Raw genomic sequence first — 25830 nt, forward strand, 5'->3', positions numbered from 1 at the left:
AACAGAGGAAGAAGAAAAAGGAGACATACAGATGGTCTGGCTCCCAGTGGTGACAGAAGCAGTTGGTCTCCTCTCCTTCTGTTTGCGACAGTTGTTGTCACCTTATTTTGAAGTCTCCAAAAGAAGAGGTGGGAGTCACTAAGCTACTGAAAAAAGCAAATGGATGAAAATGGATTGTGTAACTAATCTTAACCGTTTGGTCTAGAAGCAGTGATTGAGGCTGGCGGCACTGGTGACAGCCCGCAACAGCTGATGGTGCACCTCTCTCCCAGAAACTGCAGCCTAAGAAGGAAAGAAAGGTTTCCACTGTTTGTTACAGAAAAAAAGGTCTTTGTGAGTCAAGCCAGCTACTGAGTACATGCTTGTACCAGCTCTGGACCCACAGTCTGCCATCTCGCTTGGGCCCATTTTACCACAGCATCTTTTTAACCAGACTTAAGGATACCTTATGCACACACAATGCTATCAGAATAGGAAGGTACAAAAGGATGTCCCCCCAGAATAAGGCTCCTTCCCCTATGAAATCTGTGCTGCTCCCAAAACACACTATTTCACCTACGAATGCTCCAACAAACTTTTGTATGTGTAGGGAGAGAAGGATGGATCTTGATTTAGGGAGGAATAAAGGATTTGATCTCAGGAAACTTTACTTTCTCTGCAAAGCGCTACCCACATCTCTTTTCCTGTCAGGGTGGCAGAAAAAAAACATTTACTTTTGCAAAGATAAAATTTTCAGAAGTGTATAAAATGCTTTAGGACCCTTTTGGCCTTTTTTCAAAATAAATCCTACTTACTTTCCCTTAAAAAGGGCCAAAAAAAAAAAAAAAATCAGTTTTTTTTAAAGGATTTTTTTTCAAACAGTCTACTAATTTCAAAGAAAGCCAGATCTCCAGCAGAGAGAGCAAGTAAAATTACAAGAATTTAAAGCAGATCAAATATCAACTCCTTGCATGGATACCACCATAGTTTGTTTCAATTTCATTTTGCTTAATTCTCTATGGAACAGAAGCATGCTCAATCAGATTAAGGCTACTTTGATTGACATCTGCCCCATTTAATGTTACACCTTACATTTCTTCAGATGAAAGTCCCCTCCCACATTTAGAAAAGTCCAAAGCAAGTAAAAACTTGGACCTAAATCACTACCAGTAACAGGACCTGATTGCCTAAGTTATTTAGATGCTAAAGGACATTTTAACCATGATTGTGATTTTTTTTTTTCCTGCTGGAAATCTGTGCTGAGATGGGCTGTACCAACAAGCCCTTGTCATCCACATGTGATCACAACCCATGAGTGCTCTGCAGACCCTGGAACTGCCCCAGCAGCTGCGTGGCAAATTGTGCAAGGACCCCATTTCTTCTGTTCTAAAAGAATGCAAACTGAGACTGAAAAAAAACACAAGGTGGTGTTAATGTCACCAATCACAGAACAAACTTTAACCATGAACTGACTCACACCACTGCTGCACTTTTGGTCTGACAGGTGATCCTCAGAGTGCAGAATGGGACAATAAGAGTATTTCTGGAGAGAAACTGAAGGACAGCGATAGACACAAAAGAAGGCAGCCTGGATGCTGCTCACCACTCATGGTGATCTAGGCTGGGCCATCGCTTTTCCCAGTATCACAGCAGAGAGAGCTAACGAGAACTTGTTTCCCATCTCACAACACAACTTGAGCTGTCCAGAGATTGCTTCACCCCTAGTATGCTCCAGGAAAGCTGTATTTGCAACCCAAGATCTAAGGACAAGATGACATGCAGATTTTTTTTTCCCCTCTTTTTCTCTCTTTTTCTAAGCAAGAAAAATTAAAACACTGATAGAAACCCCCTACAGCCCTTTCGGCCAGAAGATTTCAGATTAGGCCATATCTTTCCAGAGACCAATCATCCAAACTAACACATAGAGACTTTAACATTCTTTTTAAAATACAGTGCCCAGCATTAGATCAATTAGATTTTGGGAAAACTAGTTCTCCTCATACCTGCTGTCAGCAAGTGGTGACTGCAAGGTTCAGCAGTGACATGCATGCACAGCTAGAATTGGTATAGATTAGGGAGGGTTTGCATTTCTGCAAGACAGACAATGCTGGAGAGCATTATCATTGTGCTGTTACACCCTGTGACTCAGCACAGACTCCAGTACCTCCCTGCACACCCAGGAGAAAGATTTTTCTCTTTCTTTCCAAAGGCTGAGCCCAAAATAAGCAGAGTGTGTTACACAGGAGAAATGGTTCTCTCATCACCCACAGTTGCCTTCAGCTCTGTCATATTAGACATAAACATGGAAGATCCCTCTCTTCCATGGCATCCCCTTGGTGATGCCATCCAAAGCAAAGCCCCAAGTTCCTGTGCAAAAGCAGAAATGATGCCCAGCAAGGCACCACTGAGTTACCGTTAAACCATATTCCAAAGTTTACCTTAGTTCCTTGAAGGGGTCTGCCCTGACATTGGGAGTTTCTATAGATTTAGGGAACACTGTGCCTTCTGCTCCTGAAATCACAAAACAAAACAGAAGACAAATTGTAAACATTATAAGCTGTTATCAGGGGAGTGATTGTCAAATCATACCTAGGTGCAATTTTAATCTGACCCCATTTCCCCATTGCCTGACCCCATTTCTCTCTCACACACACCCCTTCTGTCCCCAGGAAAAGCTAAATCCTTATCATCTGAAATTGGTTGTCTCAATTACAATTGGGACTTGCCTGTAAGCTGCACTTCAGGCTGTAAAATTTGTGTCCTGAATATGGGAGGTGTTTGCTGACCCAGCTGATGCAGGGAGCTTGGAACAGATACCTCTTTAATAACCAATGCAGCTACATCTCTCACTAATGAACCTGGATGCATGTCATGAAATTATTTCTTTTGTTGGGCTCTGAGAAATAATCAAAGGAAAACCAAATTTTGGCTCAATTACTGCAGGCATCTCTCAGGTCAGGCTGTGCTCTTGTCATTTCTGCAACAGGTCCACGAATGAGCCACGCTGTGTCTCTTTAGAAAAATGTGCTCTCCAAATTTCATTTCTAAGCCAAAGAGAGCCCATAAAATAAGCTTTTCCACTAATTGTTCTAATTTTAAAAAGGGCATCTAATCAGAATTGTTCCTTTCACTAAATGTTCTTACATCATTGCATGCCAACCAATGGACACTGCATGAACACAAATCTTCACCTTTCTCCTGCATTTATTTAATGACAATGACCCAACCACCTCAACTTTTTCTTCAGTTCTTCAAAATGTTATGGCTTTCTGTTCTGTGAACATGAATCATTCATGTTTTCCAGACTTTCTACTGCTCTTTTCTGAACTCATTCCCCTTCTAAAACATTCTGTTTGAGACCTCACCACTGGACACAGCTGTCCCCAGGGGGTGTCACCAACCCTCCATGCTGCATTATGCCACTTATCGTCCTCATTGAAACATTCAGTGCTAGCACATCAGTGAATGATATATTCTTACCCATGGCAATGAACAAGAAATTCATGTTCTTGTTGTCCTGAACATAGCTGCCTACCCAGGGAACAAATTTGACCTACAATCCTACATCCAGACCTTACATGCATTTACACTGTGACCAACTAGCCATTCATTATCTGCGTTCCTCACAGCAATTTCAGTGTCTGCATGCAAACTGTACCAGTGGCATTTTTTAATGTCCTTATTTTTTTTTTCTTTGATAAAGCTTCTGATGCCAGCTACAGACCCTGATGGGATCATTTAGATATGTTTGAGATTGTTTTTAATATGTCCTATTAAAATTGTTACCTATGAGCACATTGGAAGACGATGCAAAATGTAAACACAACACCTTTTTGTAACTACTATTATAAGGGAGAAACACTCATGGCTTTGATGTGAGTACACTGTCTTTGCACTGAGATAGATTAATGAAGCCATCCCTATGAGTTAACAGAAAAAAATGGAATGAAAATAATCACTCTCAACGTTTGTAAAACAAAAAAACAACTCCTTTTTAACCTAGAGAAAAACAAAGTAATCTCAAAAATGACAAAAGCAGTCTAAAGTCTGAAGCTTTATACTTGGGAATTGAAATTGATTCCATGGCCCAATATAGATATTTAGCTCTTAAGTTAACTATAAGCCTTCATCGTTACAAGTTGTCAGAAGCAGGTGCAGCTTGCCAACCATGAAGGTTATTATTATCTGATCTGTCCTCTCTCAACAGTTTCCAAACAATTTAAGACTCTGCTTATCCACACAATTGCCTTGGTTATTAGCCTTCCAATGAAACTTACTGAAAGATGTAGCCTGCACCCATTGCATAATAAAATAATGATTTTTGAGGTGAGGAAGATGAGAAAGTGCTGTAGGAGAGGTGCAGGGAGATATTCTACCACTTTCCCCACTTGCATCGCTCAACAGGTGACTTTGTTTATGCCAGTAATTTTCATTCATTTTTACACACTAAGTGTGAGATCTGCAAGTAAGCAGAACACCTGCAGGATGAGGAGAACTGGCATACTTCTAATGACCTGGAATATTCCAGTCTTTCATTATCTCTTTGAACATAGAAAGCAACTCTGGAAACTAAGCCAGTGGAGACTCCAATGCAGTTATTTCAGGAAGACTGAAAATGAAAAAAGCTGCCTCTCCTTTCACCCATCCCCTGGTTTTCCTTTCCCTTCACACAGTCCTTAAACCCTCTTCTTCTGTGTTCATCATTCCCAAATCTGTGGAAGAGTCCCCTATCACTGGGAACAGAAACGAGACTTCCAAACCTTTCCGCTTCACTCCTTCAATACAAATTAGAAATGAATGCCACCTGCCTTGACAGCATCAATTCTTATTATTCCCTCTTAAGCACAGGAGATCTCCCACAGGGCTGCCTGTCCCTGTCACCGTGTAGGACAGCAGCCACGAGGGATGCTGAGGAGCCAGGGTTACACCATCCCTCCCTCGGCTCTGGCTGTCATCAGCTGAGGGTCTCTGAGGGCTGGCTGTCATCCAGCCACCAGAGAGACATTGGTAAACGTTTCTCACCTCTGTTTTTCAACCTCATCATGATTTTACTGTCCACAGTTCTCTACCAGGGGGCCCGCAGTTGGACTAAATGCTCTGGAGAAGTCCATCCTTTGTTTCACCTTGCAGCCTGATGATTTCACTGAATGCTCATCCTGCCCTGGACTGTGAGAAATAGTAAATAACCATTCTCCATTCTTTTTTGTGCTATCTGAAATATTATAAATTTGGAAACGTGCCCAATTCCACCACTTTTCTATTTTCCATGAAAAGCCTTGGTCACTGCCTCCCCCTGTGCCTCCATACGGTGATAAACATCTGGAAAAATTCAACTACACTGGACATTTGTGCCAAAGTCTGGCTCTCAACCACTATAGAAGTCCCCAGCCAGGCAGTGACAGCATCAGTGTTGGACTGTGTTGAAAGTGAAATCTTTAGGCTGGAGGAAGTGACCTCATTTAAAATTTTTACTAATGGCCTTGGCACAAAAAGAAGGAAAGTTTGAGAGAAATATGCTGTTGACATGGAATTAGGCTGTCCTGGCTCTGCAGAGGACTGGGCTGTCATGGTGAAATGAATGAGTAGCCTTAGGGAGTAGAAGGGAGAGGGTGCAATTTAAAAATAGGAATCTAAGGTCATGTGCTTAGAGAGAAATGAGGATTTCTGCTCCACGCTGGATGCTCCCTGAATGGGAACATCCCATAAAGAGGCCATGGGGTACTCATGATTCATAGCAGTAGGACAGGGCCAAATGAAAGGCAAGCATGTCATTAAACTGAATGAGAAGAGGCAAGACTAACAGAAACATGGGAACAAGAAAAGACTGGCATTATTTTAAGAATAACCAGTGAATCCCTGAATTGAATTTAATATAGCCTCCAGCTCATCCTCACTCGAGGATCATGTGCAGACAGAAAACACTGTCTGATTGCAGGAACTGAAGAAGCCTGCCCTACAAAAGAAGGCTAGAAGGACTGGGTTTTTTAGTATAGCAGCATGATGGTGAAGGAAGGATATGAATGCTGTGTATAAAGACATTAGGAGGATAAATAACACAAAGGAAGAAGAACTACTGGCTATAGGCCAAAGTTGGCATGAGAGCAAATAGCAGTAAACTGGTTCCAAATACATTTAGGAAGAAAAAAACAGTTTTTTTTCTTTTCTTTTTTTTTTTCTTTTTTTTTTTGGGGGGTGGTGGGGGAGCAACAGAGGAGTGAAAACAGGAACAACTTTTCTCTTACAGTGGATGGGACGGACAACCTAACAGACTCGACAAACTCATGACTGCAAGGTGTGGGGAACAGGATTTGCAAGACCAGAAGGTGCTTTGCCATCCTGCATTCCCACAGGCTTATTTTCATTACTACCTACCCTAGGAATGCTGGGTTTTGGCAAACAGTACTAATGCACAGCTCCAACAATGGAAGACTTAGCTGCTGCAATCTCCCTTCTCAAGCAAAGATACTCTATCCGTCTTCTCCTTTTGCAAAACATAAAACAAAAGTAAATTAAATTTACTATTGTGTAACACAGCTTCTGCTTCCTGAATTATCCTTTATTAAAACATTTGCTATCCAACATGAAAAATGCATAGTATAAAATTTCCATTTCATTGCCAAGTATTGAAAATATTTTTTGCCATCCGAGACTTGCTGCTGCTAAGGGCAGCTCACCTGCAAACAGCCAAAGAAATTTAGAAGAAAACAATCATGTAATTTGTATTTAAACATACTGTATCATACATCCCTAGGCAATAAACTATTCCTTCTCACAGTATTATATCAGAGTGACTCCTATTAAAAGCCATACCTACTTGATTCCCTCTTCTGACACTCTCTAATTTACCACCAATAAATGTTCATAAACAGTTTGACTGAAAAATCCATACAGCCATTTCAGCTTTATTTTAAGTTCCATTTAATGTCCCTCAAAAATGATTTCATCAATGTGTTTCCATTAACTGGTTCTCTGCCCAATAACTTAATTCCACACAATCAGTCAGGAACTTACAAAGCATATGACAGCATCTACCTAAAATGTTCTGAATCACCATGAAGATTCACTCAGTGAATGCTTTCCCCTCCCACCCTCCCTCATACATAAACTGAGGGGGAACTTCATGTGAGAGCAAAAAACAAGAACCTTAAGCAAGGAAACATTCAGTATTCAATCTCAGTGATTATTTTTGCTTCCCTTCCTCCCTTCCTCCCTTCCTCCCTTCCTTCCTTCCTTCCTTTTTTTCTCTTTTAGAATTGAAACAAGGAGCACAGGAGAACAGGTCTGCCAAATAAGACCTTGCAATTTCTTTGGTACTTCAGGTATCTTAGAAGCCAACTGCCACATCCAGGACATAAGCCTGGTTGCAGTTTGCAAGTGAGTTGCTGGAGTTACAACCACCTTCTTGATCTCCTCTTGCCTCTCTCTCCCTTGCTCTATGCACTTTTGGCAATCACCTTGCTTTATAATATGAATCCAAAATACATGAAATCAGACTGTGTTTTTTATCAAGTTTTAGATTGAAACAAAGCAGAAGCATCGTGTTCAGTATCTCTATGCTGGTCTGCCAGTCTCCTGTTGAAGAGGGTCTTTGAAATGTTAGCTCTCTTCATCCCTATTTGGAATTGGCCAATCTCCTGAGCTTTGTGACAAAAGACTGGCAGATTACAAACACACCACCAAGGCAGAGGCTCTGTAATGTGACCTTGGCAATGGCTGGATGCCAGTAACTCCGTAGGAGAGAGAGGGATTTCAGAGGCCCCAAGAAAGATGCAAAATCTCAACTGGAACATGCAACTTTCTTAACCAGCAACATATCCAGCAAGACGAAAGAGGGAATCAACAGTTCAGCTTTCCTAACTGCTTCTTGTTTTTCCTGTGCCCTGCAAAATCATCTGAGCTGCATGACTCTGTCCTGGCACCATCCCTAGTGCAAAGGCAAGGGCCCATCCTGCTCCCCTGAGATACAACTGGGCTCCAGTCCCTGTGACGAGATCCTGATCACATACTGCTCCCTCTGCACAAAACTGTTGCTCTAGACTTCCACTGCTCTCAGCTGCAATAGGGAGAAGAGCTCAGACACAGCGCAACAACAGGTATTTTTGGACTAGTGATTGATGCTCCTGCTGTCAAGGGTAGGTGGCAATCAGCTGAACAGCACTTGGGGTGAACAGAACACAGGGAGAAAAATCAGGTTTCTACTCAAGTGGAAATGTACTTGGTGAGCTATTCCCCACTTTCCTATTTTTACTTTTTCTACACAACAGATTATTTTCCCAGTTTGTGCGTTCTTTAAATAATAATGCCACATCCACAGTACATTTTTAGAGTTGTATACCACTGCTTTATAATGAAATTGGGAGCTCAGAGCCATGTGCCAGACTCGGTGATTAGGTTGGCTTAAGTGTATCTTCTCCTTAGAACACTGCCTTAACATAGCACTGTGCAAATGTGGGGAGAAGGAAAAGGATTTGCTTTGATTTTTTTTTTCTAGCTAAGGTCAATAGACAATGTATTGTGTGCTGATGATCACCAGAAACTACTTCTATTTCCACAGTTATTGATCAGGACACATTCAGCAATTTGTACATGAAAATACTCATCTGATGAGGTTCTGTCCTCTGCAGATCTCATTGGGGTAACGTGTGACAGTCTCAGAAAGGTGTCTGGGCAAACATGCATCCAGGAAGTAAATCCAATCCAATACAGGCAGAAATGATTTGAGCCCACTTCTTTTAATTCCTAGCTTTAAAAGCCTTATTCATCTCTAATTTACGTTTTTAAATGGATGAACATAGTAATTGCTGTTGCTCCCCTTGAATCCCATCAAATCTGAAATCAATGAGGTCTATTTCAGGGCCCAACAATAATAGCACGGCTAGGTTAACCCACCGCGCTGAACAAAAGCCATAAAGTGTCGTTCGTATTTCTTTCTGCTATTGGATAAAAATGGTTGACTGCAATGGTCTGTCTGCATACCTTTGTGCCAAAGTGTTGAGGGGTTGTTCAAGGACAGTCTGTGTAATGAGTGGTGTACACTATCAACAGAGGTGTTTCTAATAAAGATGCAACATAAATTATTTAGAATCTGATAGCAAATATATTTTCTCTCTTTCACTATCTGTAACTAAGAATATCCCAGGACTTTGGGATTTGGACTTGGCACCAGATATGCACATGGGGAATGAGTCAACCTTAAGTATTGGGTCAGGCCAGAAGGGAACTTCTTGTGCCTCCAACACCAACAACTTCATGGGATGGAGGAGAAGCAGTTCTCTGACTTGTAGTGCTGACAAATACATGGATCCCGCTTTTAAGCTAGGCAACGTGCAAGCAATAGGATGAGCTGCAAGATCTCAAATGAGCACACAGGTCTTTACTGATGTGTGTGACTGTAGACACATGTTGAACTTGCAACCTAGCTTCAGTGGTTGAGTCCCTGACAAACATAAACAATAACAGAAAAGAACAGGAGGGCTTGTATCCAAACTGAGAAAAGACATACGAAGAAAAAGTTGCTACAACCTCTGCTGACCTCTGGATATTTCCATCTCATCTAGTTTTGTGGTCATTCAATACTTTTTCTGCAGGTCAACAACAGCAAAGTCATCACTGAGCTCCTTTGAAGCTGTTCTTGGCATTCTTGTGTAAATTTGCAAAGAAATTCAGGAGAGCACCTGAAGTGGGAATACCCAGTGGAAATTTATCAAGGAGAATGTTCTTTTGGCTTCAGACAGATCAGGTTGTGAAGGCTGGAGAAGGCACTCAGGAAATAAAACATAAATCTGCCACACTTTTAAATTTGATTTTGGTGTTTGGTGAGCGTACAGTATGTTTCTTTCATAATCCTTGTGACATTTAATCAATATTAATCTGATGGTGGATGATTCTTCTTCTTCCTTAAACAGGATTAAGGAAACGCAATCTGAAAGCACGTTTCAGCCTGGACTGGAAGCCTGTACACTTTACATAAATGCTATCCTTTTTGCCTGGAATGTACTTTGAAGCAAAAGCAAACAGAAAAAAAACCGTATTGCTATTTCTTCCTCCTGACACACATTGTTCTCACCAACAAAAGACAAGTCTACAATCTGGATAAGTGGGTTTTGAAAAAGAAGGGCAATGTTATTTGAATTCACTGTTGAAAGGAATAGACAACAGTGTCTAAATAGACCTATTGCCCTGAAGGCAGCACAGCGATCAGAAGCATTCAGTCAAGACCAGCACTCCTGTTCAAGCTCTGGTCATTCTAATTTCTTGCCTAATATGATAGGAGACTTTTTTTCTACCCCAAACTCTCTGGGGAAAAAGCAATCCAGTTCAACCACATCCACTTTTTTTTTTTAATGTATGATTTCTGAATTGTTACTCTGTTACTGCTGATTACACATTAAATCGCTTTTTCATGCATGTTAGTTTGATATGGCAATAGCACAATTCCTAACTGAGGCAAAAAAAAAAAAAAAATTTCTTGTGGCTTTAATCGCTGACAGGAAACATTTTTTCCCCTGCTGCTCACGTTTGCTAAACATGATTTTTCTTCCAGTACCACAGATATGCAACGAGATGGGATGAGACTCCAGTGCCATGAATGAAGGCTGCAGACAGTGGAGGCTGCTTCCAGCCGTGCCGGTGCCAATGCTCAAATCTTTCATCTGCATTTGTCAGCACCTTTCCCCAGTTTTCTCATTCTATTCTCTGTTCCTTTTCTGCAGGACCAATGACTACATGACAGCTTGGCAATTGCTCCAGGACTGTATTAGTACTACTGCTTAATTACCTATAGAGAGTGAACAGCCAATGTTCACAACTGCTTCCTGAAGAAGTTCAAGCATCTTCAGCAAAAGGTCAAATGCCTGTCCAAGCCTTGCGAGCAGCACAGCTAACATGGTCATGGCACGCTTGTTTCTCTTGCCAGGAGCACAGAAGGGAGCTTGGAGCAACTGCTACATCCAGGTGTCTCTGAAGCAGCCTGAGCGAACGGGAACTCATTTGCAACTGGAGGAACTGGGAAAGGCATCTGACACAGTGCTGATGGTCCAGTGTTTGCTTCCAGAAGCACAGCACGGAGCCACAGCCTTGCTTTGGCTGCACCGAGCCCTCATGGAGTCAGCTGCAAGATGCAACTTTTCAGCTGCTTTTGCACAGGAAAAAGATCGCGGTAAAAAATACTAATATTTGCTAGAAATGAGTATTGTAGCAACATTTCTCCCTTGAAGAAACTACCTACAGACCTATAGAAAGGATACCTTTTTTCGGGAAAATGTAGAAGATCTAGACACAAAGATTGAAGCTTGCCATCTATCTCCAGGCACGGAGTTGCAGCAGACACACTGGTGAGGCCAGAAAGCTCTATTTCCTCTTTGGCTCTGTTCAGATTTCAACACTTGGCTACAACAGTTACTCAGTCTGCCATAAACAAATCAGCAAAATACCATTTTGAAATCATAATGGCTGCTGTAAAGGGCACTGTGCATGTTCTGACCCAATAAATAATCGCTTTGGAAGAAGGGTACAGGAAGCAAAAATGGGTGGTGAGTTGTTATATTTCTAGCTTACACCACACTCTAAAATTACTGGAACCAGTCAAATGGCTTTGCAGATTATTTTCATGAAATACTTTTTTCATGATTTTCATGAACTACTCTTGAACTCATTAGAGTTACTCTGCTGTAAATATTGCAGCAAACATAAGCTGGAAAGAATATACCACAAAGCTACAAAAATTGTAATATTGAGGAAATGTGAACAGAGTTCTCTAACCAGTCTGGTCTTCCAACAGCAGTTCTGCAGGATTCCTCTTTTCCTCCCTTCAAGCTAATTCAAGGCTTTCTATAGATGTTTGTGTACGTGAAGCTTTTGAGACAGCTGGGCAAGTTTGCACAGACAAATCAGTTCACCACACTCATATTAAGTGCTGTTTTTCTCCCATTTAAAGCAAAAGTGCTGCAAATGCTTTTTAAAAAAATCCTTCCATGAGTACTAAAACTCAGTGCTTATGAATAAAAGGTGCAGCTACTGGTTGGTTACTTGAAGGGAGGGCATGAAAAGTGTTGGCAAGCTCTATGGTTCCAAGATCAAAGGCGCCTTGTAGCCAGCCATGGTACTGGAGAGGGCTGCAGTGTGTGGGGCAAGTGGGTCACATATTTGTGGAGGAGCTCCTGCAGTCCTTACACTGGGGGACAAAAAGTACCCTCCTCAAGTTGGGGTTTTCCACATAACCAAACTGTTATTATTGCATGATTTTACAAGAAAAAATTTAGTGAGAATCACATTTACCAAGCACCCAGTGTGGGAATCATTCGGGGAGCAATCCTTGCCTTCATCTGTTGGAGGTAAGGGATCTTGTGGTTTTGTGATTGCTCCTACCCTTATCACAAGGAAGAAAGATCATCTTAAGAATGGTTAAAAAGTGTGGTTGATGTGAATAAGGCAGCCTGCAGGAACGCATCTTTGCTGTTTTTAGCTCAGCTCATTGCAATGCATGTGGATTCCCTACGAAGCTTAGCCAAAAAGAAAAAAAAGAAAAAAAAAGGTTTATAAATCCATCATAAATATTAAACAGCAGAGTATACTGGCAAGTTTCCCTGAAAACAAACTTCAAGAAATAATCTCCGAAAAAGATGTCATGGCCCTTGGGAGAACCAACACTGGCATGCCATCAGATGTTGTCTCATAAGGCTAAATTAAGCATCTGACCAGATTTTAATTTCTGTAAAAACTCGTGCTAATTTAAATTGCTTTAGATTTAATTAAAAATGCTTTTGTATAGAGATAATAATGTAACCCTGTTAATTAGTATCAAGTGGCATCTAGAGGGCATATTTAAAAACTAATCTGGAGAATAAATAGAGCTAATTAACAGTCAGAATAATGCTTTATGATTGCCCTTTGTTTATAAATGCAGTAATATTCAACATGCTTATTAAATAAAATTAGTAATTAATAAATATTAAAGTTAATTTTAATGCTCTTTGGTTAAAGAAGTATTTCTTCTGAACCATTTTTCAATCCATTTGAACATGTTTCAATTCTTATGGGGGGAGGAGGCGGGAAGGGGAATCGCTGTATGACAAACCACAGAGAAATTCAATTAGAAGCAGCTCATTCATCTCCCACAGTGCAGACCATATGGGTTTATGAGCCCACAGGGGATACTGACTAAGGCATGAGTTTGTGTCTACTTGTTCCTTGCCAAAGCAGGCACCACCAGGGCTGTCCCAGGGGAAGAGTGGCAGCAGATTCTGCCTTCAAGATCTCAACGCTGCAAAAGCAAACAGAGAGTTGTGGTTCAGAAAGATGAGGAGTGCTCTGAGTTCTATTGTAGTATCATTTAAAAATGATGACGTGCTCAAATTCTGCAGGATGGAGGACTGTAAAAGCAGGCGGTGCTAGAAGTGATCATGTGTTGCCATCCTCTCCCCTGACAAGAGTGGAGGTGACGGCTGGGCAATCGCATGAACCCACAGATGAGCTTAGAAGAAAAAGGGCAGGCCAGATTTGGCAGAAGATTCAGTTTCCACATGACTTTTTACGGGCAATCATGAGCTCCTTCTGAGTCATCTGGGCCAAGGCAGCTGCTGGGCTTTGAGCAGAGCAATGGGACCTTGTGCTGGTTCTGGAAGAGCTCATGTAGATGTCATGAGAGCTGACCACAGTGGTAGGGCTCAGAGATGTCCCTGTCCTCAAACACAAGTTCCCATTATTTTCCAGTCTCACCTATGATGGCAAATTTGAAGGGATCCACTAAACCAAATACAATCACTGAAGTAGTTCCACCTGCATCATGCACACAAAGAGAATCAGCTCTGTCTTTCTGTATCATTTAGTGGTTAAAAATCAGAAATAACACCTTCCTGCCTGCCCCTTCCCCCAAAAAACCAAACAACAACAACAACCAACAACAAAACCCAACCAGAAATAAAAGGCACTTTCATTTGGTTATTTGCATCCACACTGTGCAATTTTTGAAGCCTCATCAAATACAACATATGTCTTACTTGTATCTGCTTGTTATCTAAATGCTGTATATTCCTCCCTTTTTCGATGCCTTGTTAATGATGAAAAACCCTTTAGCTACTCAGTGCAGAGTCCATTTCAAAAAAACAAAGCTCCTCTTCTGTTATGTCAAGGCTTCAGCATTACTTTGTAGAACAAACTTTCAGAATCCACTTTGAAGAGCACACAAAGAAAACAGTAATTATTGTTAACAAGATTAAAAGCTAGCCACAGGTCCAATAACTGATGCTCTAACCTCTGCAAGATGACTTTCATGCCAGATTGCAGACACACGCTTCCCTCTGTAACAAGTACGTGTTCAGCCATAACAAGAACAAGTTGAGATTATTTACATAGTGTAGATAGGTGTCAGCAGACACGTACCAGCAGCACCTGAGATCCCAAACACCAGAGAAATGATCAAAGGAATTTGTCTGTGTACTACAAGTTGGACTAGCCTCAAGTGCAGACAAAAGCACTGGAAGAAATATGAACATATGGTATAACACTTTCCAGCATGGCAAACAGCCATGGCAACCACTTTTGGAGATATAATTAGATTGGGGAAGCAAAACTGGAGAAAAACAAAGCCAAGCATGAACTCTGAAAGCATTTCAGCTCAAGGTCGTTGAAATATTTGCCGTGTAACATCATCTGTGATAGCATTCTACCTTTTCTTTTCTGATTGCTCTGCAATGCCAAATAAACCCTGAGAAACACAGTTGAAAATAATAAAAATGAAAGTGCACTACAGCGGTTAGTAATACTTCTGATGCTGTTTATTCTGGAGACTAAAACAAGGCAGGAACTCAAAATAACTATCAAAAATAATTGCTGCTTTCTCCAGAGCAGAAAGCAAATAAAAGCAATGTTTTTACAGGTACGTAATCTGGAAAGGAGTACTTGTGACTTGTAAACAAAAGTTTTGTATTTTTTCAAAGAACCAATGACATAAGTCTTTCTCATTTAAGATCATTGCTCTGAATTCATCTGCCCTGCACAAAGACTGCATGATTTGGGAGTTCAGCAGGGCGCCGTGTGAAGGGGATTTGTGGTACACGTGCATTGTGACAAACACTCCCCAGCTCTGAAACAACACCACATGAATATGGAATGATCTTTTTCAAAGTTTTCTACTGAAAAAGATGCTGCAAATTTTTTCAACCTTTATCCCATGAAGCTCAGCTAATTCAGGTATACCTGATGACTAAACCAGCCCACTGTGTACCAACAGTGACTTGGAATTTGAAAGGGCTACAGCTGCCCTTTCTAGAAACAGGAAACCATCTGGAACAGCACAACACCAACCAGTGAAAAAAATAAGGGTTGGATATGACATTTTATTCATGATACCCAGACTCTGCAGCCCTCATTTTAAGCTCCTTTCTGTATACATAGGGTTCAGTACAGGGGAATTGGACTAGATGAACCTCAAAGGGCCATCCCAACTCAAGTGATTCTCTGATTAACTAACAATACACCATCTAATACGGAGTAAATAACAATAATTAAAAACACTATATATCATTCTAATCTCCTTCATTGATCCTTCTGTTTTCAGGAACTTACTAGAGAAGTAAGGAGGCTGTAGCACTGATAACACAGGTTTCTCCTCCCATGCAGGAGACATTTAAGCATATCCCTGAGCATAGCTGGAGGTGGCTCAGAGATGAACAACATGGACTCACATCTGGGTAAGAAAAGCTTAAGCAATACGAAGGGCAGAAAAGTATTCAGATAATGCATACAGGATCTTAACTCATATTGACTTTTCTGCCGCAGGTCTCCTCCTTACTGTTTGCTTTAGGATGAAGGAGAAGCTGCTGATGAGCGGGAGATTAAAAATACAAAACATTCCCTCTTCACAGAGATACTGGTTGCAGCCATGGAAGCATTGGTACAGTGAACCCACACTGTCCCAGGCCCAAGAGATAAAGTCATCTACTTTCCAAAGCTGGTCTATATGTTGTGCAAGTTAAGAAACTCCTCAGATAGAAACTTCTGGCCCTAATGTGTCCGGGAAAGATTTAAAGCAATAAAGACAGTGAACAGCTTGTATCCAATAGAAGCCTTCCACAAACGTGAAGGAAAGTCAGGCAAAACGGTTCCAAAATTTGAAGAGGTATATATTAAAAAAGTGATTTAGTGAGTAATCTCTTACCTAAAACTCTCAATCTCTCTGCTCCAACTACCACTTCGTTGTCATCTGCAGAAAACAGCAATTTTCCAGAGAGGGTTTTCACCTCAAATTTTTGGCTGTGTGCTTCCACTGCTTGGGGACCTAGAGAGAAGAGACTTAGTATAAGCTTTGAGTGAAAGTGGAAGAAAACCAAGTAGCAGTCTCCATACACTTAATAACCCCATTTGCTGAGATGACTCTAATAGCTCTGCAGACACAACCTGCATCCAATACAACAAGAAGCAATGCCTGTGCTTTACAGAGGGTGACCGCTCCATAGGAAAGGGCACCCAAATAACCTTCAACTATTTCTACTTACGATGTTGTTTAATGCTTATGTATGCCTTAAATTGCCATTAAGCTTGGCATAGTTGAGAAATTTCTACCAAAAGACAGAACCACAAATAACAGTGATTGCACCCAGCTACACTTGGAGAGTAGTGGTTCACCTCTCTTGGATCGGTGCTGCACTGTAAGAGATTCTCACTTTTGTGCCTGCTAAATATCATACTGCTGTCATTCATAGTCCAATGAAAAAAACCAAGCATAACACAAAACACAAAGAAACAACAGCCAGAAGCAAAACTATAAGAGTGCTTTGCTTTAAAGCTGCAGTTTAAGCTTGGTCCCACCCCCCCAGTATGATCCACCCTGGGACCATTGCCCTCCTGGCCCTGCAGAAGAATGAGCCACGAAGGGAATGGAACTGAGCCATGTGAAGGCTGAACGAACAGCATGGTCTCCCACATCTCAGAAAGTTTTTAGACGAGCAAAACTTTCCCTCTGAGCTCTTATTTTAATTTCACTGCTTCTCCTGCAGGCTGCTGCACGGTGCAGTGCTGAGAGCCTCTAGGCAAAGTGTGCTGTTGTGGAACCTGATAAACATCAGCTGCCCAAACAGCAATTCTGTGCAGATCTGTAGCTCAAACACTACAAAGAGCAGACCCTCTGTTACCTGACCTCAGCTAAGCTTCACACAAATTGCCATCTTATGGCTGCACACAGCCCAGAACAAATCCCAGCCTCCCTGCAACGTGCTACTATGCAAGAAAGTGACAGCACTTAGCTTTAGTCCTGCCACCTTCCTGATGAGTCTCATTTCTCCAAAGTGAGTACTTTCTTAAAGGCAGTTTCTAACCCCCACCTGTACCCAGTGTTTGCCTGTGTTAGCATCACAGCACACAGACTCATATGCAGCGTCTGGACTACAGAAAAGTGAGACCCTTGTATATCTGAGTCTGCAGAAACACTTGAAGAACCTGCAGCCATCCTGAGAAAATAAAATACTTTTGAGTTTTAAATTTGATTTATATCTCACTAATTAACTGCCTCCATATTCATCAATGCAACACATGCTATGTGGGACCACATTTTCCCTCCACTTGTGAACCAAAGCTGTTCCAAGTGTAGAAATGCTCTCAGTGCAGGACATCACAACAGGGACATCACACTGACTGTGTCCTTCCAAATTCTCCTGAAAAGGAGGTGCTTAGGGAACCACATTCCCTCTTGTAAGTATATGCAGAACCAACAAACTAAACAAGTTCTGAACGTGAGAATCTGTGAGTTTGGGGTTGAGTTTATTCCCTTCCTCCAGGCATTTTTCATGCATGACACATAAACCACTGCTTTCTGAAGTGGCATATTTAATTATTTAATACTGTGACTAGAAGCCAAACTGTTATTTAAGCAAACCAAACAACTCAGCCTCATGCAGAAACAGCATGTTTATGGATTACTGGCTCTGCCATGCAGCAATACTTCTCCCAGTCCCTATATAAATCTCAATAAATAAATATCTGTCTTATATCATATATACATATTAGTATTTCAAACTCTTTTAACCCAAACTACACATGTATCTATTCAAAGGCTGCTGTGCACTGGGGACTTATGAAACACCCATTTATCCATCAAACACACTAATGTTTGGGAGAATCAGTGTTCTTCATCTGAAAGAGGCATAAAAAGCAATAAATTGCCCAGGGTACAAAACCAGCCACAGTCAATCAGCAGCGTTCCCAAGATCTTAGGTAAGCTAAAAGAGTCTCAGGAAAATCCTGCGCCTGCCAGGACAGAGATGTCAGCCTGCATATGTTCTTCTTGACCCCAGAGTTGTACAGCTAACCTTTCTGTCTCTGGATTGGCTTTCAAATGAAAACGATGGTCTGCTTCGTTATCAGACAGCACCAGCCAGCTGCCTGTCTCCAGCACTGCTTTCATGTCTCTACCTTTGTTTCTACAAAGCAGAGCAAAGTTTCCATTTGTTCTTAACTAAGACACCTGGGCTCCCCTCTGGCGAGCTGTGTGAAGCCAGTGCAGCATCCCACAACACACCTGCTTTCATCTCTCTGTAACAACTCCATGCAGCCTTTCCCCCTCCTTACCTGTTACTAGGCGAGTGAGGACTTTTGTCTTCTCATTGAGGATGTTCACTGTAACATTTCTGGCAGACTGGAAGTATAGTGGGTTGCCCTGGAACGAGACCACAAGAGCAAGTATGTGAGATGGGGACAGCTGCATGGCTAGGGACGGGGTAAGGTGCAGGTTCAGCTGCTTTTGCCCTTATGTTGATCTGTGCCTGTCTCATCATTGCACAGTACTGATGTAACTCAGAATAGAAATGAGCTTAACCGAATGTGGCAGCCAAAGGTGCCCAGAAACAGGCAAATTTCCTTTCCCACTGCTTTCCACACTGCACACAAGCATACTGGTGCAAGGGGAGTTTTCTGAGACTCCTTATATTTGTGTTAGTTCCTGATCATGAAATCATGGAATCATTAAGGTCGTAAAAGACCTCTAAGATCCTCTAGTCCAACTGTCTACCCACCAATACTGCTCACTAATTCATGTCCCTAAGCACCAAATCTCCCTGCTTCTCCATGTTTATTGTCCAAGATAAAGCCACAGCCCACACCTCTGTTTGGCTCAGAAAACATCCCAAAGACTACCCATGTTTTAGGAATAGTCAGCTTTATTGCCAGTATGTGCCACCCAGCTTTCTATCTTAAGATGTGCAGGTGATGCTAGATCTGACCTGAAGTTTGTGGTATTTTGGGAGGCTGGTTACAGCAGTGCATTTCAGAGTCAAACCTGCAATACTGCACATAGCCTCAGATGACTCCAACACTATGTACATGCATGGACATGTGTTTTTGTGCCCAGGGAGCTGTGAATGACAAAAACCTTGCTAACATGCACTAAGTGCTTTTGGTCCCAGAGCATTTATGAGCCATCCAGCATCCAGAACCACGACCATGGAGACTGGGATGCTTCAGACCAGACCCATCCCGTCAGGTCTGGAGATAGAATCATAGAAACATTAAGGCTGGAAGAGATCTAAGATCATCAAATCAACCATCAACTCATCCCCTCCGTGCCCACTAAATGCAACCAGACATGAAGCCTATCCCTCACTTGACTCCTCACTTGACCGCACCAATTTCTGCCTATTTTTCACATTTATGCTTTAAATGCACCTCTGGGAAAGGATCTAGAGCAGCTGTTAACACACTGGAGTCATGCAGCTACCTGGCACCATCCGACTCAGGTATTTCTCCCACAGAACGAAGCCAGAGGAAACCCACAGTGAAAACCATCTGGCTCCTTCTGTGTGCAAACACATCCAAGACACCTGGGAATCTGTGTTTCCTCCAGGCAGCCCCAGTCCTCATGGCTGGATTTTCAAGGGCTATTAGCCACCTAGGGCACTAACATGGGGTGAGTCCAACCTAAATCAGCCACAAGTCTAATGTGTGAGGTAGAAATTCACTGCCAGCAGTTCTTGGTAATGTCTAAAGCAGGCAGCTGAATAAACTCATTAATCAGCTAAGCCAGAGGATTAGTAGAGGGGGTGCAGCAGCAAGAAAAACAGCAAGGAAATGAAAATTCTGTGCCTGTGCACTTCTTACACTGCGCTTTCTTCCCAATGTTTCAGAATCTTTCCATTAGGAATGAACATTCAGGACAGCATGTGTAGGTCAGGCATGTTCTCAAATTTATAAGGAATATAATTAATATTTGTATAGATGTTTTCTGGATCACGGCAAAAGAATTAGGCTGTTTGCATATAAAGCTTAACAGGAGCACAGGGATGAACTCTTTGGAATCATGCACCAGAGCGTCAGTTGCTCTGCAGAGGCAAAGAGTTCCCTGCAGCAGTGAAAATAAAACTATAAAACTCACCCCAACGAATGCTACACGTGCACAAATATTCATGACAATTTCATCAAGATCATCTGGTCCAACGCCCCTGCAATGAGCAGGGACAAATACAGCTAGCAATGATTGCTAAAGATTTTGCTCTTTTTTTAATTCACTTTGGGTTCTTCTAACCAAGCACCTGGGAATTAATGTTGACGACTATTATATGGTTAATGGCAGAGTAAAAAAGATGGCTTCACTTGAAGACCCGCTTCCTCTGACATTAATTCTCTGCAGCCCTGACCACTGAACCTCATTTGAACACCACTAGAAACAGCAGTTTACCGCTACGTTTTCATTTTGCATGTGTAGATGAAAGATATTTTAAAGACAAATAGCTACAACATACATAATCTGGAGTCACAGATGGGACTGTAATCACTATGAACACTTCTGTAGCACAGAAAGGTCACGTCTTTGACTTGCACCATTTGACTTTTTTATGGAGTTAAGCAAGTAGATAAAGTGTTTTGAAAAGGCCAGGAAACCTCCTAGGCCAAATTAAGGTAGAAAAAATCATTCAAACCCCAGGACTGGTTGACTTTAAAACTCTGCTACTGATCTGCATAACAAGAGATTCACTACAGAAGCACTACTATACAAGCCAAGTGTAGCAGAAAAAAGGCTGCCCCAAAGAAGGCTTACAAGATGAGCTAAGAGCTGGTATCCATCTAATGAAGACTTAAAATACATAACCAGAACCTGAAATGTTCATCCCAGCACAGTCATCTCATTCACTGCTTCAGATTCATGCAGCTTTTGAAAAAACAGAATTTCTCTACTGGAAGAGTTATATTTTTATTGGTCTGCAGAGAAGGACCATTTCAAGTATTTAATGCAATGCCTGCTCTCATTTCCATAATTCTTCTTCCATTAAGAAATGAAAATAGATGAAAAAGAAAAACAAAAAACATTTCCTTTTGCTGAAAATTCTGGAGATTTAGTGTCCATCATCTTCTGTTTACAAAGGTAACAACATGACATATTTTACATACTGAACTATTGAAAATTTTCCCATTGCAAGTTTAGCAACGATGCCAGCTTCCTTCAATCACACACACAGAAATTAATAGACTAAAGCATTAATTCAGTCTTAAAGTAGCTAGAAATCATAACTGAAAAGGGGAAATCTTTCAATTCTCTTAGCATTTCATGTTATTGTGACATGAAGTTAAGCATTCTGGTGCACTTCAGCAAATAAAAATATATATCAATAAGGCATCGTAGAATCATAAAATCCTGAAGGTGGGAAAAGACTGCTGACACCATCTAGTCCAACTGTCAACACAGCACCACCATGCTCACTACCCCATGGCCCCCAGTGCCTGTAAAGGACCAACAAAAACCACATTCTGACTTTCTGGGGTGTGCTTGGTATGTGTGCTGAAATCAGAGACTTTGCAGACCTAAAGTTAGAATAAGAGCATGCAATAAATAGCCATGACTGTAATAATAACACTACAAATATATACCACATATACAAGATACACCACATTTCTGAAGTACAGTGGGCAATAATCCAGGTCAGAACCTTTCTAGATAAATAATATCAAAGAAATTACACATGTGTTACTCTTGGACATGATGCAAAGAAAACTGAAATGAACCGAAAACTGGATGCAATGCTCTTTTGAGTTTATAAAAATAGAAAAAAGAATCTTCTTCTGTTTGTCTATCAGTACGTCTAAAAGCAGTTCCACTCAGTTCTTCAGGAAAGCATATTTTTGATGAAATAAATCTAGTATTTCAGATCACACAACAATCCCACATATTTCTCTGCCTGCATGCTATCTGATGTACTGAGAAATATTTTTCTGTCATTTGCTCTTCACTTCTATCACAAATACTATGCTAAGGTTTCCCTGCCCCTCTCTTAAGCACTGCTCCCAGTCCAGGTGCTGGGATTAACATGCTCTTCATACTTGGATTTGGTTGTTGAAACTTTAATCTCCTTACAATGGCCATCTATGAACTTCACTGCTGAAGAGTTAGCAGAGCTATAGCTCATGTTCAAGGCATCCTGTGGCACTGCACTGAACCACAGTCTCTCATTTAACTGCCTGTGCAACTCGCAGACCGAATTAGCAGCCACTCCTTTCTGACACCATTTTACATTGCAGGTTCTTTCAATGCTCACTTGGATCATTCTGTTGGAGAAACAGAGCTGCTGACATTGATGGGAATAGGATACATTCTTTTCTTTCTTCAGGTTTGCTTATTTGCTTATGACATGTTTCAAGCTTTCTCCTTGCAAGATCCTGCACTGGGTTACGATTCCATTCACAGAACCATACATTCATTAAGATTGGAAAAGACCACCAAGGTCATTAAGTCCAACCACCAACCCATTACCCATGCCCACTAACCATGTCCCTCAGTTTCTAGGCACAGGTGAGGCTGGGATCCTTTGAGGACTATTTCTCCATTTCCAGCCCACCACAAACCTACTGTTTACCTCTGCAGGAAATCTTAGGTAGCAAACACTCATCATTCTGCCTATTACATCAACACTTCTTCAACAGCAGACTCAATCTTAATGCAAATGTTTGTATACAGAAAAGAAGCAGCCACACCTATTTCATAGATTAAAGTGTGGAGCATACACTGCAGAATGAAGGATTTGAATAGTTCAAAAAATATGTCAAAACAGTGTAGCTTGCTTAACCACTAAGCAGGGAGGTATTCAGTAAAACACAGAAGACTGCAAAAGGTATCAATTGATTGCTAGGCTAAACACATGGCAAACAAGCCCTAACAGCTCACTGGGTGTTTTTCTCTGGCTCACTTCTGGAAGAGATGCTAAAATTGCATAGATCAGAGACCAAAAGAGAAAAAACACTCTGGCAACCCTTATTTGCAGCTGAAGCAATCCCAGCTAGTGCAGTCTTTAAGGAAATTCAATAACAGATATTTTAGGAATTATTCAAAGTATGTGGAAATCTTTTTAAACTTTAACAGGCAATTTACAAATAATGCATCACAATCAATGTCCTTCTATCTTGGGTGGTTAAAAGCAATAGCTTTGATTTGATCTTATGGATTCAAAGAGTCTGCACAGTAATTGCACACGAAGCTTGTGGAAATAATGAAAATGTTGAATTTCCCGCTGGCTTGAAAAACGTAACGAGAAAAAATAAAATACTAAAGCTTCATCCAAGTTGGAGAGGAACAGTCTGGAGATGCCACTCAGAGCTCCGTTTTCTCAGTGACATACAGAAGAACCTCTCTGCTCTGTATGTAGCCAGGCTGTCAGAGGGCAAAACCTTTTTTGGAGACCAACCAGGCAGCCTGCAATGAGAGCAGAAGCATTCCTTCATCTGGCTGAGAGCCACAAAGAGCCCCTCCAGTTCTCTGTACCCTTGAGTGCTGTTTTGAAGAGCTGCTGATAATGTATTTGCATGCGCTATAACAAATGCATTCCTTTTATGATGTCCAAATAGTCCTACTATTACTGCGACATGTAATAGCAGTACTAATAACAGAGCTAACAGCAGTGATACATACCCCTCTGGATTGTGTTTCTTTGGGTAGGGACAACACAGAACCTCATTAAAGGAGAGGGGGTTGAGTCCCGAGGAGGAAAAAAAAACATTGCAGCTTCTTCTTGTAGGCACTGAGTTAAACTAGTTGCAAACATCTCTCCTGAACAAAACCCTGGATGAGCAGTGATTTAATCTGCTTCCAAACAGTGCATCCAAATAGACCAAATCAGTGTCATACAGTGGTGCTGCAGACATTAAATTTCCCCCCAAGAGTCTGGTTATTTTAAGATACTTGACAAATGTTTGTATAATGCTTAATCTCTTCTCTTAAAAGATCATTGGGAAATCCAGACAGCAATTCCTTGTGAAGACTGGGATAGAGGAAACAGATTGGAATAACTGAGATGTAGCTTGTCTGGGCTGAGCACACAAAAAGATAAACAGCTTTACCCAGAACTTACCTTCAATCAGATAAGGGCACATTTGGTGGCAGATAGTATAAGTCTGCCTTGCCTTCTGCTTTGGCTCTACTTGCTTTGTTACTGGACAGAAAGCAGCAGAGAATTACAAAATCACAGCGTAACTCAGGTTGGAAAAGACCACTAAGACCATCTAGTCCAACTGCGGACCCATCCCTACCACATCCCCTATCTGTGTCCTTCAGTGCCACATCTCCATGTTTCCTGAGAACCTTGAGTTTACAATGAGTTACAATGACCCCACCATTTCCCTGGGCAGCTTGTTCCTGCTAGATATCTCCATTTTTTGGTTCATTTCAAATCTCAATTCCAAGATGACTGTTGATACGGACAAGATTAAATTAGTATCACTGATCCACTTTTGTGTGTTCCAATATGACTACACATCCAGCAGAGGAAAACACCATAGAAACTCTCACTGTAGGCCATTAAATGCAGCTTCCTAACCACAAGATGCCCAGAACGCTCTATGAGCACAGATCAAACAAAGCACTCCTGGACCTGACCCCAAGCATGCACTGCATTCCCCCAGTTCTGCCTTGGAGCATGCCTTGAAAAGCTCAGGGGGATCCCAGAAAATGGAGGAGTGAGGAAACAATCAGGTAAAGAAACCTTCTGAATTCCCAAGAGATGCTGCTGAACAAGAACTGGCACCTCCACGAACCACAGCAAACCTCACCAGAACATCGTACAGACATTGCACTCTTGAAGAACAGAGCACTGGGCAGCATCTGCCTTTGGTTGTGTCAACCAAGACAAGAAGACAGACTTGGAAGTATCCAACAGGACCCTAAGGTTCCACTTAGCAGCAGCCCAGCTTTCATCTGCATCAACTGAGACCCTGCACTTCATGCCAAATTGCAAATCAGCCACCACTGTTTCTATTTAAGTTGCCATACAAAAGAAAACCAACAGATCCTCCTTCTGCTTCTGATAGAGCTCCTCACAATAAGAACAGGATTTGTCCAAGAGCCTTCTGGAGCAAAAATTTAAGTCACGTAGCTAAATCCCCAGGTGCTAGATTGAAAACATCCTTTAATATTATTTGAACATACTTTTTGTTGTTTAATCATCGAGTCTCTGCTGATCTTGACTTTGTCCTTCAAATGGCTGAGTAAAACGTTCATGTAACTAAATCCCTTTTTTTAGTAAAACTTCTGATTTGACAGTGAAAGCTTTTCATAACAGAATGAAAGCAAACTGTGGATGGAATTGATAACAAACAGATTAAAATGAAAGCTACAAAATGCCCCTGTTACGTGTTATGTTTCTTTCTAAAGATAACTTCTTTAAGCAAGGAGGCAATGGGTTCAGTGCAGAGGTAACAAAATGTGGTCTGGACCCTCTTGTTCCTAGAAATAAACTCTTTCCACAAGCGTCACACACCCAAGTCATGTAGCCTGGATCAGTGACAGAGCTGACACAGCCTTGACCTGCAGTTGGCATTCAGGGACACAGGTCTAGAAAGTCATGGGCTGACTCAACATGCTGTATTCTAACCTCTGATATTTTT

The 25830-nt window shown here is 41.4% G+C and overlaps 1 protein-coding gene across 3 annotated transcripts in view; it reads right to left on the bottom strand.

Annotated features, from left to right (window-relative positions):
• The window catches only part of SGCD (sarcoglycan delta), a 213368-nt gene that overhangs the window by 36260 nt on the left and 151278 nt on the right, over positions 1 to 25830 (bottom strand). For all 3 annotated transcript variants that reach the window (XM_042826092.1, XM_042826090.1, XM_042826091.1), the window contains 3 exons: positions 18541 to 18628; positions 16136 to 16255; positions 2418 to 2490 (listed from right to left, as the gene is read on the bottom strand). In XM_042826092.1, the coding sequence (XP_042682026.1) occupies positions 2418 to 2490; positions 16136 to 16255; positions 18541 to 18628 (281 nt within the window). The remainder of the gene's footprint in view (positions 1 to 2417; positions 2491 to 16135; positions 16256 to 18540; positions 18629 to 25830) is intronic.

The sequence above is a fragment of the Centrocercus urophasianus genome, unplaced genomic scaffold, assembly GCF_019232065.1.
Source record: "Centrocercus urophasianus isolate 14NV4802_14NV808 unplaced genomic scaffold, USGS_Curo_1.0 seq_26, whole genome shotgun sequence".
NCBI classification, from domain to species: Eukaryota; Metazoa; Chordata; class Aves; order Galliformes; family Phasianidae; genus Centrocercus; species Centrocercus urophasianus.